The 18,327-nt window shown below is 40.4% G+C and overlaps 1 protein-coding gene across 8 annotated transcripts in view; it reads right to left on the bottom strand.

The window, feature by feature from the left end:
* Nucleotides 1-9,153: 9,153 nt before the first annotated feature.
* MED24 (mediator complex subunit 24) overlaps nt 9,154-18,327 on the bottom strand; it is a 60,262-nt gene continuing 51,088 nt past the window's right edge. The window contains exons 23-26 of one of the 8 annotated variants that reach the window (XM_073004236.2): nt 16,326-16,425; nt 13,157-13,234; nt 12,573-12,721; nt 9,154-9,923 (exon numbers count right to left, since the gene is read on the bottom strand). In XM_073004236.2, the coding sequence (XP_072860337.2) occupies nt 9,807-9,923; nt 12,573-12,721; nt 13,157-13,234; nt 16,326-16,425 (444 nt within the window). In that variant the 3' untranslated portion in view covers nt 9,154-9,806. Of the gene's footprint in view, nt 9,927-12,572; nt 12,722-13,156; nt 13,238-16,310; nt 16,426-18,327 lie in introns of all 8 variants that reach the window. The other 7 variants (XM_073004235.2, XM_020805858.3, XM_073004234.2 and 4 more) reach the window with 7 other exon arrangements.

Raw genomic sequence — 18,327 nt, forward strand, 5'->3', positions numbered from 1 at the left:
GAGCCAGAAATTGGGAGTTTGATTCCCCACAAACAGCCTGTGTGGCTTTGGGCAAACTGCACAGTCCCAGGGAGCCCTCAGAAAAAGGGAATGGCAAGCTACTTCTGAGTATTCTCCCTAGAAGACCCTTTTACCCCGCCCATCTAGATTTAACAAATCTACTCTGGGAGGCTTACAATCCGAGTAGAAAACCAAAATTAAACAACAATATCAAACAATATAGAGACAAGAAAAGTAAGGGATTATATCAGATTTGTCTTTTCTGTTTTTTTTTTTGTGTGTGTGTGTTGTTCCAACTCAAACCAAAGAAATGAACATGTGAGTACCAAGACATTTGCAACTCCAACAATTTTCTGAGAGAAGGGTTGCATTTTCTGACAGAATTGCAAGGGTGCCAATATTTTTGGCCATGACTGTATTTGAAACCAACACTTCTTTACCATGGTTGTTGTGGGTTTTTCAGGCTCTTTGGCCATATTCTGAAAGTTGTTCTTCCTTCTTTACCTTCATAGTCAAAGGGACAATTATTTTGTCATATCACAAAATTTTCAGCATTACATAATGGATCCTGCCAAACAGAGAACCTCCCTGACCATTTTGTGACATTTCAACGTTTTCTGAAAGTTGGACTGCTTTCCTCAGCACATATGAGCATCACATCTTATCCTTCCCCAAGCCTCTCCACCACATATGAGCTTTTCTCCATTGTTTCATTTTTCTTGCCCAACTATGAAATGCTGATCTATTCTGTCAGGTTACATTCTTAGAAAGCATGATTTCCTTCTGCTTTCTCTAAGTTCAGATGATGCTTGCAGAAGGCGCATATCCTAAAATGAGCATTACTCAGTGCATGTTGGATGCATGAATCATTCTTTGACTGGCTATTATTGCACCTGGGGCAAGTGGCACTGTCTCCCAATCCACTCCACCATGAGGCACGAACACAAGTCCCCCACCTTTAACAAGAAGAATGTAGTCCCCCCTCAAAGAAAAAAAAATGTCTTCACAAAATGCAAAGTGAGTAGGGCCAGAAGGTGTTGCCACTTATTTCCCTAACATTCACCCTCATTTCAATGCCCTCTAAATTTTAGTGCTCATGTTCCTCTACCCTTGTCACAGGCCTGCTAGACAAGTTTAAGCTCAAACTTGCTGACTCGACTTGACAGGAAGAACCCTACTGGTAGCCAGTGGATGAGAAGAACCTGTGGTTGCCAACCAGAGGGGCTACACCACCCCAAAAGGCACAAAGTTTTCTACCAAAGAGCATTGCTTTCAGTCTGGATGACAAAGCTTGCACCCTTTCTGACCATGTATCTGGAAAGGAAAAATGAGATGGTTGACAGTGATGACAGGAGTAGTCACATGTGTTCTTTTATGGGCACATTTCATAGTGAACTTTGGTGCACCATAGCCATCAACTGAAATTTAAATACACATGGGCCATTTGCGAAATAATTCCATGGAAAGCCAGTGTGACAAGGCAATCTGGGTTCACTCAACTCTTTCCTATTCTGTCTGGAACAGGAAGGAAAGTGAATTTGGTGAGAAAATAAGTCATGAAGCTCTCTCAGCATTTACATTCACTGCCTCTCGGCCTAAATCAGCTCACAGAGCAGCTGTAAAGACAAAATCTGGGCATCTTAGGTAGGCAACACTGAGAAATCTGCCCACAATTGTGATCAAGAAAGTCCTCAGATCTTACTAACTCACCAGTATCTTTACTACTGTGCCTGCCAACACAGACCCTAAGTTGGTCCTTTTAGATACATCAAAAGTTTATTATAAAACAAGCTATCTTAAGTATGCTTCAGTCTTGAAAAAAGGCTAAGAAATACTAGATTAAATAAATAAAAGTAAAGGAAAAGAAAACAAATAGAAAGGGAAAAGTCCACACAGTTTCTGTTCACAAAATCCCTGATCATCTCGATATACTTTTAAATGAAAGTATAAATAAATTAAGGAATAATATCCTAGAGACCATTAAAACAGAAATCTGTTCTGTTTCCAAACCTATATTGGTCAAAAATGGTGAGAGAGCTGTTAATATTTTCGCTGAATATTTAATATAACATTCGCTGCAAGCATGATAGTCCTAGAAACAGTGTTTTCGCTGAATGGAAGAATTCTGAGAAATCTTCAAAGTGTTACACTACTCTTGGTACTTTCAACAAGCCTTCCTCAATTTAATTCCTCTGCAGTTGGACTATAGCTCCCGCCATTGCCGTTCAAGGCCGTGCTTGTTGAGAATGACAGCAACAGTAGTCCAGTACATCTAGAGAGAAACAGATGAGGAAAAGCTGCTCTGGAGTTCATCTTCTTCAGATAAGGACATCTCTACAAGTCGATTCAGCCAAGTATATTATCACAATTTCCTTGACCATGAAATTATTTATTTATTTCTTTAAAATGGCAACAACCAATAGAGCTATTTTTAAAAGCTGAAAATGCCAGCCTATATAGCAAAAAGTTGAAGATGGTCAACGTCATTTGATCAAATCATAAATGAAAGGATCAGACGTGATCACAGTCAGAAAGATTGGGTTAGCCTTGAGTTGTTAGCTTGGATGTTTCTCAATAAATGCAAATCTGTTTCTTCCCAGCTTTGACAATAAAGCCAAGTGTAGTAGCAAAGAAGGCTGACGGCAATCACTAGCAAAAAATTGGCCTTGCAGATTACATGGCCTTTTAACCCAAAGTTCCCATTAGTTGAGGCTGATTATCAACATAAGCTATTAAGTTGGTACATTTTGGAGATCCTTTGGAAATGTCAGTGATAGACGGGGGTGAAGGTTTTCACCTCTGCAACAAGGAAGTCCCAGCAACAGACATCTTTCTCCAGCTGTGAAGAGAAAGGTCTGCTATTGGTTCTGGATCATCATGCCAAGGACCATAGAATTGGTTCCTTAATCTTTAGTATATGGCACCAGTTTATATTTAGCATCTCTGATTCACTTGTCAGTGGCTCACCTATCGTAACGTATTATGGAAATATATTAGGATTCAAAGTCAGTTACAACAAAGCTAAAAGGTACCTATTTATTTTCCAGCACTAAGTAATATAATTATAAGGGTACAATTAGCAATTTTTGCAAATTCATCATCACCATCATCAAGGGGTTTGATAACCACAAAGATTTTGGCCAGAAGCAGGCGAAGAGATTTCTCTTCAGGCAATCTTTCCCTGAGTGGGTTTTTTAAAAATGGATTCTTGTACCTTACTGCACTGAATGTGTTTTGATGTTGCTTGTGTTTTTTAGTATTGTATTCACTCGATCCTTTTAGTATTACATAATCACTGCTGCTAGTTTTAAATACTGTCTTTTAATTGTTGTAAGCCACTTTGGGTCCATTTGAAGGAGAAAGGTGGGGTAATTTTTTTAAAAAATAAATAAATGTGAACCAAGCTTAATCAGCTGAGCAGTAAAGCCCCGGCTATCCAAATTGCTAGTTACAGCTCTGGGATCTTTTAGAAGGGGCTCATGGAAGATATTGTTTAAAGAAATGGGGACAATCGCAAAATTAACACAAAATAGCATTATTATCTATTTTTGTTGAAGAGCAGTAAGTAGTCTTGGGCAAAAAAAGAGTTAATCACAAATCTTGTGATGGCAGCTAGTGATTGCAAAAAGTTGAAAATGTAGTACATTCCAATTAAGTGAATGGTATAACAAAGTTAACAAAGTTATACTTAAATGAGGGACGTGGTGGCGCTGTGGGCTAAACCACAGAAGCCTATGCTGCAGGGTCAGAAGACCAAGCAGTTGTAAGATCGAATCCATGTGACGGAATGAGCGCCCGTCACTTGTTCCAGCTCCTGCCAACCTAGCGGTTCGCAAGCATGCAAATGCGAGTAGATAAATAGGGACCACCTTGGTGGGAAGGTAACAGCATTCCGTGTCTAAGTCACACTGGCCATGTGACCATGGAAGATTGTCTTTGGACAAACGCTGGCTCTATGGCTTGGAAACGGGGATGAGCACTGCCCCCTAGAGTTGAACACGACTGGACAAAAATTGTCAAGGGGAACCTTTACCTTTACCTTATAACAAAGTTTGGGAAACAGTAATTAATGATTAGTTGACATATGATCTAAGAATTAAAAAGGGATTGCTAAAGGAGAAGAGTTTTGTTGCTACAGGACAAGATGTTTTGGATGATGATACAAACAAGAGATAATGACTTTTTAGAAGGGGTATGGAGTATCATAAACATTGGACTGTGAAGGAAGTACGGTATCTCTATTGGATTAAGGATGTCTATCATTTCAAGCTCAGACCACAGCTCCTGTCTCTTGGAGGTGCACTAATTTAGTTATCTTGGTTGAGTTGATACTATGTAACTAATGTGTATTTTTCTCTTTATTATTTTGGTATATTTTTATGCTATTTGTCTTTGTGGCAATTTCCTCTGAAGCCCCTATCCCCCCAGGCCTTCACGAGGTTCTCGCTCTTCTTCTCTCTTTGCTGTCAACGGGTATTACTGCTTTAATACCATTTTAATCATGGAGACATGTGTGCTTTTAAAACGTAAGTCATTTATTAGATCAGGGAAGTTAATATATGATTTAATATTCAATAGGTAAATCACAGGCTGATAATCACTAGTATTTGAATCAAAACTGCTATAACTTTAAACCTCTTTTAACTCTCTATTCCATTCTTCGTTCTTACAGATCTCTAACTCACTCTTAGTTCACTTTTAAGTTTCACACAGTCTCTCTCTATCAGAATCTCTCCCCTCAGGCTCTACACACCAGCCTTTATATCCAGCTCCCTCCCCCCTTGGCTCTGCCTTCTGTCCTCTCAATGGCTCCTTCTCCACTGTTCTGCTGTGATGGACAGGTGAGGGCAGGGCTGTTCACTACAGTCTTTTTTTTTCTTTCCTCATTTTTTTTTGTTATCTACAAATATATATATATATATTAAAATAGAAGGCACTCCATGAGACAAGAGCTGTGATTTGAGAGTTCAAGATCATAGCAAAACTTGGTTTGATTCCAACCATAATTTCAGAATGCCACAGTTGAACTGTAGCTTGCATTTCCAGTGTGCGGATCCTGAACACATTGTTCTAACTAGTTTGGTTCATGTATCCGACATGCTTTGACCCCTCATTAGTATTATATAAAGACAACTGCATTATGTTTCCCACTGACCCCTCTGTCTTGCTGCTCCCTTTTGGACACACAGCTGACATTCAGATGGCAGGTCTCTTGGTAGAGATTCCACTACAGAGGCCCTGTAGAGCACAGGTCTGTCATGCTCATAGTAATTTATTCAAACATTTCCTTAAAAATAATCACTTTCCCCTAGTGAATATGTTAACTCCCTTGTTCACTCAGCATCTGGGAAACTATATCTGACCTGGTTCACCATTTATTGGCATCAGGGATGTTTATTTGTTCTTTATCTTTATTCCAAGAAGCGCAGAAGATGGTAGTCCACCATTTTATCCCCATAATTTATTTATTTATTTATTTGATTTATATCCTGCCCAACAGTCAAATAAAATAGGTTTGGGCTGTGAGATATTGACTCTTCAAAAGTCACCCTGTGCACTTCATGGTCTCCATCGTCCCATATCAGTCTACTGTCACGGTAGGAAACCAACTAATGCTAGGATTCCAGTTCACATTATCCTTGAAAATACTGGCCAGGGCTGATGGGAATCAGAATCCAACAAAATCTGAAGGGCCAAAGCATACCCTTGCCTTTCACAAAATCAAGGTGGGGACAGTGACTAAAGCTCTGAAGATTTTACGTAGACTGTGTTCCTTTTGCATTCTTACCACATCCTGTAATCCTGGAGCCTACGCAACACAGACATGTACATTTCACATGCCAGAGGCCTCTATCATATCCCATTCCCCAGATTTACAACCCTGGCATCTATCTACTCTTGCTCTAATGACGTCAATCAACTGTTGTCTCGGACAATCCTTGACCAACCCCCCGATTGAAAAGCTTCCATTAATGATTTTTTGAAAGCCGCATCAACTCCAAGAGGTGAAGTTATGTAAGAATTAGATGACCAGTCATCATACTATTTTTATCTGTTTTGCGGGAAATTAAAAAAAGCCAAAGAAAGACGCAAGTAAGAAGTTTCCAATGCAGAATGTGTAAGCATCGTGTCTTGAGTCAGCCCGTTAGGATGCCGGATGTACTAGTTTGCAAATTGATGCTGACAAATGGTGTCCTGCCCAGTTATTTGGGTCACGTGGCAGGTTCCTTATGCAGCCAAATGGGAAGGAAACACTATTCAAACTGCAAAGGCAGCATGCTTTTCAGATGCACTAGAGGCTCTTTGAAAATATTACACTCAAGCCAACCAGGCAAAAGGATGTCCATCATATCAAGCTTGAAACACAGTTCCTGTCAAATTTCCTCATCTGGACTGTAGATCAGCAATATTCCCAGATGCAGAAAGTGGTTGATTCTCTCCAACTAGCTATCTGCTGGCTGCCTGCCTGCTTACTACAGATGTTGTTGCCATGAGCGAGCCAAACAAACAGCCAGAAATCTGACAGGAATCGTTGTGAGTTCCCAATTTCTCTCTGTCCTCTTCTCCATTCATTACGGCAATTCCCAGAGCTAGGCTGAGGGGAATTTCCCCTATCCCATGTTTATGTCACAGATCCATCACATTCAAATCCAGAATGCTTCAAACACTGAATTAAGTAGGGAAATGGGGAGGTCTCCAACTCAATGATTCATATAAGTATTTTGAGTCAAATGTACAAGACATTATGGCACTCACAATGTCTAGAACAGAACAACTTTTGGGATATCCCTGCAAATTACACCCAGCATTAAATGCAACCATGTGCCACTGGTGAATTATAGAGCATTTACGTATTCTAAGTAAGATCCCAGGAATTCCCTCCTTCCCTTCCCTCTTGGACATCAGGAAGGATGTCTAAACCACAGACAGCATAGTGAAGAAATAAGACTCAGATCAAATACAGTAACGTTTCTTTTGGGAAGACTTTGGATAATACATAGAAGTACCTGGGTAGGATTGACAAAGAATCCATTGAATGAGTCAGGCAGTTTATTCCCATGTTTCTTACTTGTCCAGAACACCTGCCATTTCAGCTGCAACAGACATGCACATGTTCTAAACACATATCCAGCTCATGCTTGGTTTATACATGAAATGACAAAATGGAATGCAACAGTGCAAGGACCTTCTTGGACCTAATAGAATAGGGAGTAGGTGAGACCAAAACTTTACTCCCTGTCGTACTATCACTTGGGACTTTTCAATGTGAGAAAAAGAGTGACATCCAATGACTACAGTGGGAAGTGGTTGAGGTCCATTTGACCATCTAATCCTACCACATTTCATCATTTTGCTGCATTACATAGGGCCAGATTTCAGATACATCCCCACAGGGAAAGTAGCAGAAGCTGACACTTCAGGCATTAGAAATACTAGAAGGGGGTTAACTAATCACTCAGTGTATTCTCTTTTCAGCACTTTTACATAATGCCTAAAGTTGCCCTTGACAAATGCATTTGGGATCAGTGGGTGACGGATACTAGCTTTCACTTGCCTTCTCTAAACCATTGCACGTATCAGCACTATAGGTAGTATATTTGATTTAGTCAGTTTGAGTGGAGGAATTCATGAACCCTTCCAAGTATGGTGGTTAAATTCCATCCATCCCTCTAATACACTGGTTCTTAACCTTGGGTTACTCAGGAGTTTTGGACTGCAACTCCCAGAAGCCTTCACCACCAACTGTGCTGGCTGGGGTTTCTGGGAGTTGCAGTTCAAAAACATCCGAGTAACAAAGGTTAAGAACCACTGCTCTAATACATGGGTTCCCAAATGGACTTCAATTCCAAGAAGCCCTCACCACCAGCTGTGCTAGCCAGGGTTTCTGGGAGTTGCAGTCCAAGAACACCTGGGTTACCCACGGATGGAAACCACTGCTCTAATATAAGGAAACTGCATCAACAAGTTCCCTCCATGTGGGGACAACAAATCCCACCACACAAATGAACACAAGTTGTTTGCAGGCTAAGCAGGACTCCAGTCATCGTGGCTGTACTTTTGCCAGGAAAATGCTCTTATGCAACATGTAAGGAAGCAACCAAGTGGGGTAAACCACATACACTTTGCACCTGTACGCTCTGTACCCCAACTTTTGCCAAGCATGGCATATTAGAAAATGGAAACAAACTTGGTACTGTTCCATTTCAGCAGTGAACTGCCTTGCTATCAATGTTCAGATACACTCTTCTTCCTCAAGCCCAACCTGTAAGCAACCTGGCTGTTTTGCACCCTGTATTGCATTGTCAAGGCCTTCAGTGTTTCTTACTATTCATCATTAGACAGGTGCTGATAACCTTATGGACTCTGTAGCTACCTCATCCTCATCTTCTCCAGGACTCTCACAATATATTTCAACAAAATAATCAAAATGGACGTTAAAAAAAACACCTCTCCTCCCTAACATTGTCATAGGAATTAGAAGGAATGTAGAGAGAGCTGTCTATTACTCATGCATCCAATGAAAGATAGATGGCATGATGAGCTATGGTATTAATAAATTCAGGAATTTCCAGTGTTGAGAGTTCTGACATACTTCCTGATATAAAATGATTCTAGTCCAGAAATCTAGTCTTATCCAGAGCAAACTACTGACTTTAGGACTGTGATCCAACACATTTTCAAAAACTCCACTTCTTTTGGCCAATCAAGTTCTTCAAATAAATGATTACTCCATTGTTGTAGCTTCTTAGCTAAGTCACACAAATTTCACAGAAAACAGAGGTTGTTACAAGATATTAGTTGGACGGCTGTTTGAGATTAGCAAAGTAAATTTGTTGATGCTTGTCTAGTTTCTACACCAAGAAAAATAAATTCTGCACCTGTTTTGTTGAGTTTGCACAAATAATTCTGGTTTGGCAAATCACATGGATGTGAAAGGACTCCTAGGTCTTGATCCTTTGAAATCATGTTCAGGAGTCCAACTCCTCTCCTACTCTAGCTTCTTGATTTCATCAATCACTGACTACTTGCTGAGTGATGCAAGACATTGAATTTTGTGCTCAGTGTCACACTCTAGTGACATACATTGTTAGAGTGAAGATATATACATTGTAAGCAGATATGCATTTAACCTAAATTAACTCACCATATTAATTTGTGGGAGAGGACAAAGAAATTTTATTTTTCATTATTTATAAAACATTATTCACAAAAATAAAAAAACCCAATATAAACCTATGTACACAAAAGGCATAATTAAATTCTCATGTTCACTGTGTGAAACTCAGTTTCTTCATGAAAATAATCTGATATGAAATATGGTATTTGGATTGTAACTTTTCAAAATGGTTTGTACAACTTTTCTTTGAAACTACTACTAAGCTCATCAGTTAAATCATGATACTTTAGAGACTTGTAACAAGACATATAAGTTTCATCCAGTTAATGAGAAAACAATAAAGCAAAAAGAAAAATAATTAACAATCATATTCAGATACTGTCCTTGGTGCAATGGTGAAAAATGGTGATGTTTGAGAAAACCACGATCAATAATTGCTGAAAGCTGGCAACCATTTTGGGTCCACGTCTGCCATTACAGCACTGTCACAATGAGCTGGAGGTCAACTCACACTCCTCTCATCTTCTCTCTTTTTCTTGCTGCCATGCCTACCTCTGTAGGCTGCATACATGCAAGGAAGGCACGCAGCATCTATAAACATAGCTTCTCTCCGTTGTCCTACCTCTCTGATTTCATTCTCAGGATTCACCAGCCTATAAGCTAGAACATGTTTATAGGTGTGGGATGCTCACAAAGCAGCAATGGCTTTAGCAGCCACTCGACGTCCCAGGGGCAAGCTGAGGTCTGTGATAGCCAACACAATTTTGGGGCTAGACATGGTAGATGCTTTCACCAACTCCGAAACCTGCTTGGGGTAAAAAAAGGAGAAAGAGATCAAGGGGAAACAGTACTGTCAGTAAATAGTATTTATTTGTTTGTGTTTGTTAATTCATTCATTCATTCATTCGGCTTTTACCCTGCCCATCTAGACTCTAAATGAATCTACTCTGGGTGGTTTACAGTCCGAGCAATAAAACCAAGAATTAAAACAGACAATATCCAAACAAAAAAGAGAAGTCAGCAAAGTGGGAAAACACAGGGAACTAAGTGATGGAAGGGGGGAAAGCCTGCCTGAAGAACCAAGTCTTGAGCTTGTTCTTTAAAACTCCCAGCGAGGGTGCCGGGCGAATCTCAAGGGGCAAGATGTTTCAGAGGCGAGGGGCCATTGCTGAGAAGGCCCGGTTTCTAGTTCTCTCCTTCCAGACCTCTCTTGGGGTCAAGCCCCTCAGCCGTCCAGCCTGGCTAGATTAAGTGACATGAGTAGAGCTAGGTGGGAGCAGGCGCTTTGCCAGGTATCAAGGTCCTAAACCATTTAGGGCAGAAGTAACAGAAAGGGCTCAAATGAAAGAAGGATAGTTTCAAGCAACCCATTTCCCACCATAGCAATCAGAAGGAAAGAAACTGTTCATTTGTAGCAATTCCCCAGAAGTCTTGGTTTAGCCTACGTCTCATAGCGTGCACGTAAGTATATTTTATTTATTACACTATTTGTCTTCAAAATGAGTCACTGAAAGGCCGGATATAAATCCTAATATATTTAATATATTAATACACACACACATATTGAATACATGTGTATATTTATGTCAAGGTATTCAAGGTAATTTACATATTAAAGACTATAAAGTGAATTGAAAGAAACTGTGAAAGAACAGCACTCATGTCTTCATTTATTAGTAGTTTATTCAGGAGCTAATGGCACAAACTCCCGAGCCTGGGCTTCTTTCTGAGTGCACCAGCCTTTAAGTAGCCTTTATTAACCCAGTTCCACAGATTGGTGGTTAGCAAAGACTAAACTGGAAATTGCTGGTAGCAGGGAGAAAGAAGTGTTGGATTTCCTTGATAAAAAGTGGTTTTGGTCATGAAGAGGATGATCATGAGAATGTGCACAAGTTTCTGGCTTAGGCAGTCCCATTATGGGATTAATAGTAACAGAGAAAGCACTGAGACCTGGCCTTTGAAAAGTCTCATTCATAACAGAGTTGCTGAGACCAGAAATTTTAACTAGGTCTACACTGCCACAGGTTATCAACATTCTGTAGTTAAGAAATGTAAAAAACAAAATTTAGCCATTTTCATGAAATGCATAATCTCTCACACTGGATCTGATTATATTCCCTTTTAAACAGTTTTTCTACAAATATGGTTGTTATGTTTGTCTTGTCTGTAGGATTTATAGTGCACTGTTTTAGTTCAGGTTAGTTTTTATATACTATCCCTGAACCAAAAAGAAGTAAACTTAGTAAGAAGAGTCCAAAGTTTAGCTTTCCTTATTTCAACTCTTGCTATCTATCTGTAGCCAGATATAAAGATCTGATCTCTAGCTGACTTGTTACATTAAACTGGAAGTGGTGAAAATATATATTAAGCTCTAACAGGCAAACTCAATACAGTTTTCAACAGAATAACAAACAAGCAGCAAAATATGCAATTATTTCTATATCTTCAGATATATATCCAAAAAGGTGGGGATTTTCAAATTTCGATATTATGTATTTTTATAGAAAATGACATGTGAATGAGCAATAATGTTCCAAAGTTACATCTTAACATATATGTACTTAACACTGCATATTCAGTGGTTTTTACAGGCAAGTAATTGAGTAGGGTAACCCTCCACTGGTTCTTTAGAGCTGCCTTCCACTTCTTGCCACCAGGCTCCCTCTAGTGTCAACAAAGTCAAATAACCAACCAGGAAGAGAGACCCTCTTGCAAGTAATTTGGACTGTCTAATGCCGAGATTCTCAACTTTTGTTGGATGGGTTCTACCAAACATTTTGTCTAAGCACCTCAGAATGATAGAGACAAAAAGCCTATTTTTTTACCAAAAACAACATTTCTACGTTCCTCCTGCTATTAACCACCTTATTTATGATAAGCTGGTGGGGAGGAGAATAGGGGTTAAGAAAAACAATATCTAAAGTGAATATTTAGCATGTCAAATGAATAATCCATGGCAAGTAGCATTGGTAGAAGATGGCACATCACACTTGCAAGAGGATGTGGAGATTGAGGAAGAGTGAATTTCCCAGTTATGGTTAAAAAAGTCTGGAGTAAATCTTAAGTGACTTCTGTATTCTTCCGTTGGTACATGTACCACTGCTCAGGAAACACTGGTCTCCCTAACTAAGTGGACAGCTACATACTAGAGACTTTGTGCTTGCATCATACAAGTGCTGCATATGCACGAGGACATTTTCTCCCTACTTACTTAGGTCCAGTGTACTGCTTTCACTGACAGAGAGCAGGTTGTCACCAAATATATGTGGATCTCCCTGCTGAATCCATCCAAAAATGAAATTTGAAGTGCAAAGATCAGTGTATTTTCATTCACCAGAGTGCTTTAGGTGTGGCATTTTAAAAAAAGGATTCAGAACCACAAGAGGGAGGATACAGAGCAACACAGGATGTCTACAGATAAATTTTCAATGACAGAAAAATGGGAGCTGCTCACCATAGTGAAGGGCATGAACTGTAGAATGGTGCCACGGCTTCCCTGCTCCAAACAGTCCACACACTCTTCCATGAACCATTGGACAAACTGGGTGTGTGGTCCCGCCGTCTTGGCTCCCAAGATGGAGGAGATCAGCAAGAAGAGGTTGGCTGGGGAGCAGAAATGGGAAGACATAATAATTGCTCCTTGACTTGGGGAAGGAGAAGGCAAATAGCTGGAGAAGTGTTTCAGATTTCACTGGTTTAAAAAGTAATAATAATTATAGAGAGACAGAAACAGAAGGAAGGAAGGAAGGAAGGAAGGAAGGAAGGAGATAATTTATGCTTCTGGGTTCTCATACACATTCTAACTGCAGCTGCTGCAAGAATGCTGTGAAGTATTATTATCCTTGTATAATTTGCTGTTAGCACCAGCACCAAACTGGAACATTGAGAAACAGATTTTTGTCCCTCAGCCAGTGATCAAATAAAGCCGTCCGTGCAGCAGTATTGCACGAGGATGGACTCAGTCCAGGTACTGTAGGCCTGTCACCTGATTTTAGCATTTTCTCTGTAACTTCGCTAGAAATGAAGGAAGAGGCTTACCTAGGACCCTGTTGAGGGGGTCTCTCATGCTGACTGTGTGGAGTTGTGAGGCAGACAGTGAACTGCTCATTGTGCGGTCTGCTGAAGGAAAAGAAAATAACCCAGTTTAGTGACCAGTAACCCAGCTCATTTGGTAGGTTCATTTCCTGGGTCCCAAACAGGAAATGTGTTTTAATCGGATGTTCCTTCTCTTTTGTGATGATCAACTGTTGAATCTGAGATTACAAGACGATGAAGGCAATGAGCTTTTTGCTTCTCCAAGAGTAAAAAAGGTCTACTTGATAATCTGGATTGTCACTTAGTGTTTAAGTACCATTATTCTGCTATGCTTAAAAGCCCACAGGGCCAACACATCTAAAATGATTAAGCTGAAGCCTCCACCAGATGCTATTTTTTATCTCCAAGAATGAAAAAATTCCTTCATTTACCTACAGGAGAAAGTAGGTCACCCACCAAAGATGGGGAATTTATAGGTTTATTGGTGGGGGTTGGCTCTACCCACCTCCACCCCTGACAGGCATTTTTCCACACAACACTTTTCTTTCTCTGTGTCTGCTGTAGATATATTCACACCACCTGCTGAGGACCAGAAGCATTTTTTAAAATAAGAGGAAGTGAAATGCAATTACCCTGAGAGCAGAATTGAATACAATAACTCTGTTGGGAAGGAAGTTAAATTCCAAAAATCCCTTGCTCAGTTGGAGGCAAACATGGGAGACATTTTCCCAACTCTTTTGTCTTTTTGTTGTAAATCACCTTGTGCATAATCAAAGCAGAGAGGAAACAGTGCCAACTCACTGCTATGACAGTAAAAGTTAATTTGGGCGAACCCAAATTGCATTGCTCCGGAGAAAAAAAGTGAAATAAGATGACAGACGAACTGGTACAAACTATTTACAACAACCCAATGAAAAAGGTCCCATATAGTGCTCTAAGATGTTTCCTCAGTAATAGCTGAAAGAGAACTGAAAGAGCATGCATGCTACAGGGGAGCTGGTCTAATGGTTTTCTTTGGGCTCTGGAATGTTCCAAGGAGTTTTGCACAGGCACAGAAATAACACACACTTGTGATTCATAGAGACCAAAAAGAAGAACCGCAAGCTCACAGGTCTTGAAAAATTGGAACAGGAGGCTGAGGGGGTTGGAGCATGCGTGCAAGGGGCATTCTAAACTTTCTTACTTTTTCAGGAAAGCTCTAGAAGATTCCGAGATAGCCAGCGCAGGCACTGTTTAACCCAAATGTGTACATTCACAGAAGAAGAAGATAAGATACCAAGAAGGATCTCTGAATCACTTGTAAAAATCCAAGCATTTGAGCAGTGAGTGATTTTTACCCCACCTCAAAAGTGGCTTTTCAGCTTGCATTTTGCTCAGGGCGCACTATAAAACATATATGCACACTTCTCGATCTTTCAGGCCTCCCAACCAGATGCAGTAGAGGAATAGAGGACCAATAAGGTAAAGGTTCCCCTTGACACTTAGTCCAGTCATGTCTGACTCTAGGGGGCGGTTCTTATCCCCATTTCCAAGCCATAAAGCCGGCGTTTGTCCGTACACAGTTTCCATGCCCACGTGGCCAGTGCAACTAGACACAGAACACCGTTACCTTCCCACCGTGGTGGTACCTACTCTCATTTTTACATGCTTTCGAACTGCTAGATTGGCAGGAGCTGGGAGCTCACTCCGTTGTGTGGATTCAAACTGCTGATCTTTCGATCTTGCAGCCCAGAGGCTCTGAAAATACCATACTTTATTCTGGTTCTGTACTACCAGTACTTTATAAAGCTTATCAACTTTGTTCTATTGCTGGAGAAATTCTCCTGTGGGATGACTCAAGCCATTTGTTTTTAACTGAATATTCTGTCTAAAAGGCCCTGGGATTGACTTATTTCCATTTTAATGAAAGACATTATCTAAATTCCCACTACAAAACCAAAACCCATAAATATAAAGCCTTTCTCAGTTTATGGTGAAGCCATCAGAAGACCTGCCTATTCAGTTTTTCCTGCCAATATCCTTGCACAGATTAGCATAGTTACAAGTTCGAAATCTATTCACATATGAATCTCACAGAGGTGTAAACGAGAGGATCTTGTTTTGTGTGCTACAATCTACAGAAACAAACTAGATAGCAATTGGGGAAAAAAGCCTTTTCGACACACCGGTTCTCCCTGAAACATGTTAGCTGGTGCTGCCATTCTTATCCTTTCAGCACAAGCTGAAGACATTTCAGCAGCCATGTGGCGCAGTGGTTAAACTGCTGTACTGTGTTTACAACCAGGGGTTCTATCCCGGATAGTTGCCTCAAGAGTGACTCAGCCTTCTATCCTTCCAAGGTTGGTAAAACGAGTACCCAGTTTACTTGGGGGGGGGGGGGGCAATGTGTAGCCTGCATAACTTACTTGTAAACTGCCCAGAGAATGCTTTAAGCGCTATGGAGTGGTATATAAGTAGCGTGCTTTGCTTTCTGAACTTTTGACCACTTATTTTCTTTTATGCTGTTTTGCTTTCATGTTGATATTTTCACAGCTACTTTCATATTTTGCTACCGCTGCATTACTACTATTTTACTGTTGATACTGTATTTATGGTTTGTCTTAAATCACTGCACATCCTATCAAATATGTTGACACATCTCTGAAAGTGGAAAGTCCACTCAGATCATGGAAGACAGACTGATAACTAAACCTCTAACTGTTCTACTGGTGTGTTACATCTGTCATTTCAGATTGTAAAAAGAGGCTCAAAATGGATGAAGAACCTTTTCCAGGGACTCTATCTGTTGTTAACCTGAGGCAAACAAAAAGTCATCAGCTTTTCTTTATTCCTCATTGCTTATTGCATATTTGTTTACTCTTCTAGATTAGTGGTTCCCAACCTTGAGTAAACCAGGTGTTTGTGAACCACAACTCCCAGAAGCCCCAGCCAGCACAGCTAGTAGTGAAGGATTCTGGGAACTGCAGTCCAAGAACACCTGGGTTACCCAAGGTTGGGAAGCAGTGTAAGAGGAACTGCAAATTACAATAAATACTTAGGAGTTGTTTTGACATTATATTTTTAAAGAAAGGCTAAATGAACAGGTTGCAGCAAATTTCTAGCCTCCAGGACTCGTGGATATTAGCCCCCCCCTTTAGTTCCAGGAAAGCTTCCTCACCGTGATTCCACTTACTGGGGCTGGACAGGATACTAGTATCTTCCTCATTGGAACTAAGAAGGCGCATGAGTTTAGACGGCTGGGTGTCATCCAGTGGAAAGAGACTGATGTAATCCTGGAAAGGGGATCAAAAGGACAGCAAAAGCTGTGTTTACTGATAAATGCAGTGCAAACCAATGATTAAGGCAGACATTCTGGGCCCATCTTCTCGTTCGTGTATGGGCTTGTACTCCAAATCCACAAATCATCTCTCTGCCTCTTTCCTCAAACAGCCAGATTAAGAATGACTCATGCACTCCATTCCCATACTTCCTTCTTAGAAAGCAGCCAGGACAGCATTACTATGTTGTTTTATTACTTTTTTTTTTAACAGACTGTACACTATCCAGAAAACTTTATCAGTGTTTGGCTTTAAAGCACAACTTAATCATTCAATTCATATAAAACAGCCAGTGTAGCATGGTGGCTAAGAGATTGAGCCTAGACTCAGAAGTTGGATTCAAACCCTACCACTGCTATCAACTTTGCCATTCCTTTTGCATTTCCATGGGAAGAATGATGTTGACATGCCCTGACTTGATCTGTACAGGATTATGGTAAGATTAGACAAATCCATGTGGGACAAAGACCTGTGGTGGTGAATCATTATGGGAGGGATGAGCAACTTTTAAGGCCTGTGTCCTGAGGACCACTCCTGTGACAACCAAAATGTGCTAAAAATGTTCACTCAAAAAGGCACCCACATCCTTCAGGGGGAAGCAAGAGGCAATGGTACAACGTTTATGTCTCCCTTCACCCTACATTCTTATTATTTCAATCGCTTTCAGCTTTGAAAGTAGCCCACATCCAGTGGCCTTCCAAAATCATGGTGCAAGTCCCTCAAGAACTACCTAGAGGGATTGAGAGGCCTTTCTGAGATATTTTTCAAATTTTGGCTGTTTGAAGGGTCAAAGGGAAGCTTTGGGGCCTGTTGGACTTCTGGGAGGGACATATCCAGTCTACAGTCTGTACTTCACTCGTCCCTTTCCTGTGATTAAGCAGCACCTTCAGAATCAGAGGGATTATGCCCCTAGACAACGATGAGCAACATAAGATGGAGGGTGCTAATGTGCTCACATCCTGACCGTGGACTTCTCATAGGCAGCTGGTTGGCCACTGAGGGAAAGAGAATGCTGAGCTAGAAATGTATTGGTCTGATCCAGCAGATCTCTTACGCTTTTAACAGGCAAAGTACTACTGCTATACTGGATGATGCATTCTGAATACTCAGAACCACTGTATAAAAATAATGTAATTCTATGTATGGCTCTTCTGAAGTAAACTCCCCTGGCAACACAATCACTATTTCTACTTATATTGCACAATTTTCACCAATTAAACGTTTCTGCACCACCTTAACAAGCCTGCTTGTACTGAGTGCTTGTGTAACTCAACTTAGGTCTAACTGCTACAGACATGGGATGCAGGGGTACAGTAACTTAAACTGGTAATGGGCATTGCCAGGTAACAGTGGCATCTGTTTTGAAGAATGGAAAACAAGTTGTAACCTAAGATAGGACACGAACCAAGTGTTGGAGTTAGAAGAGAAATCCTACAAGATACATTTCTCGTATCTGCATGCAAGAAAATGTAACATTGCAAGGCCCTTAAACTTAAACAGTACTGGGTGAGTTCTCAGATTCTAAATGTACCTTGTATCTATCTGTAGACAATGTGAAGAGTCTTTCAAAACTAAGTACAGTATCCTGAAAACTTTTCAGTTTTTGAAATTGTAGCAAGTTTCTAAACCTTTTGGCTTGAAAGTAATGCATCTGATCTGGGTAACAGTTCTTTGCACAGGAACTTTGGTTACTGATTCTCCCCATAACCAAACAGAATCAAACCACAAATTCATGCAGTTTAAGGCAACAAGTAGGTGTGCACATAATTTGCTACATATTAGTTGTAAAATGCACATGCATAGTTTATGTGTGTGTGAGAGGGGGGTCATATGCATATATGTTTTAGGTTCAGCAAT

Source organism: Pogona vitticeps, chromosome 6 (genome assembly GCF_051106095.1).
Source record: "Pogona vitticeps strain Pit_001003342236 chromosome 6, PviZW2.1, whole genome shotgun sequence".
NCBI lineage: Eukaryota > Metazoa > Chordata > Lepidosauria > Squamata > Agamidae > Pogona > Pogona vitticeps.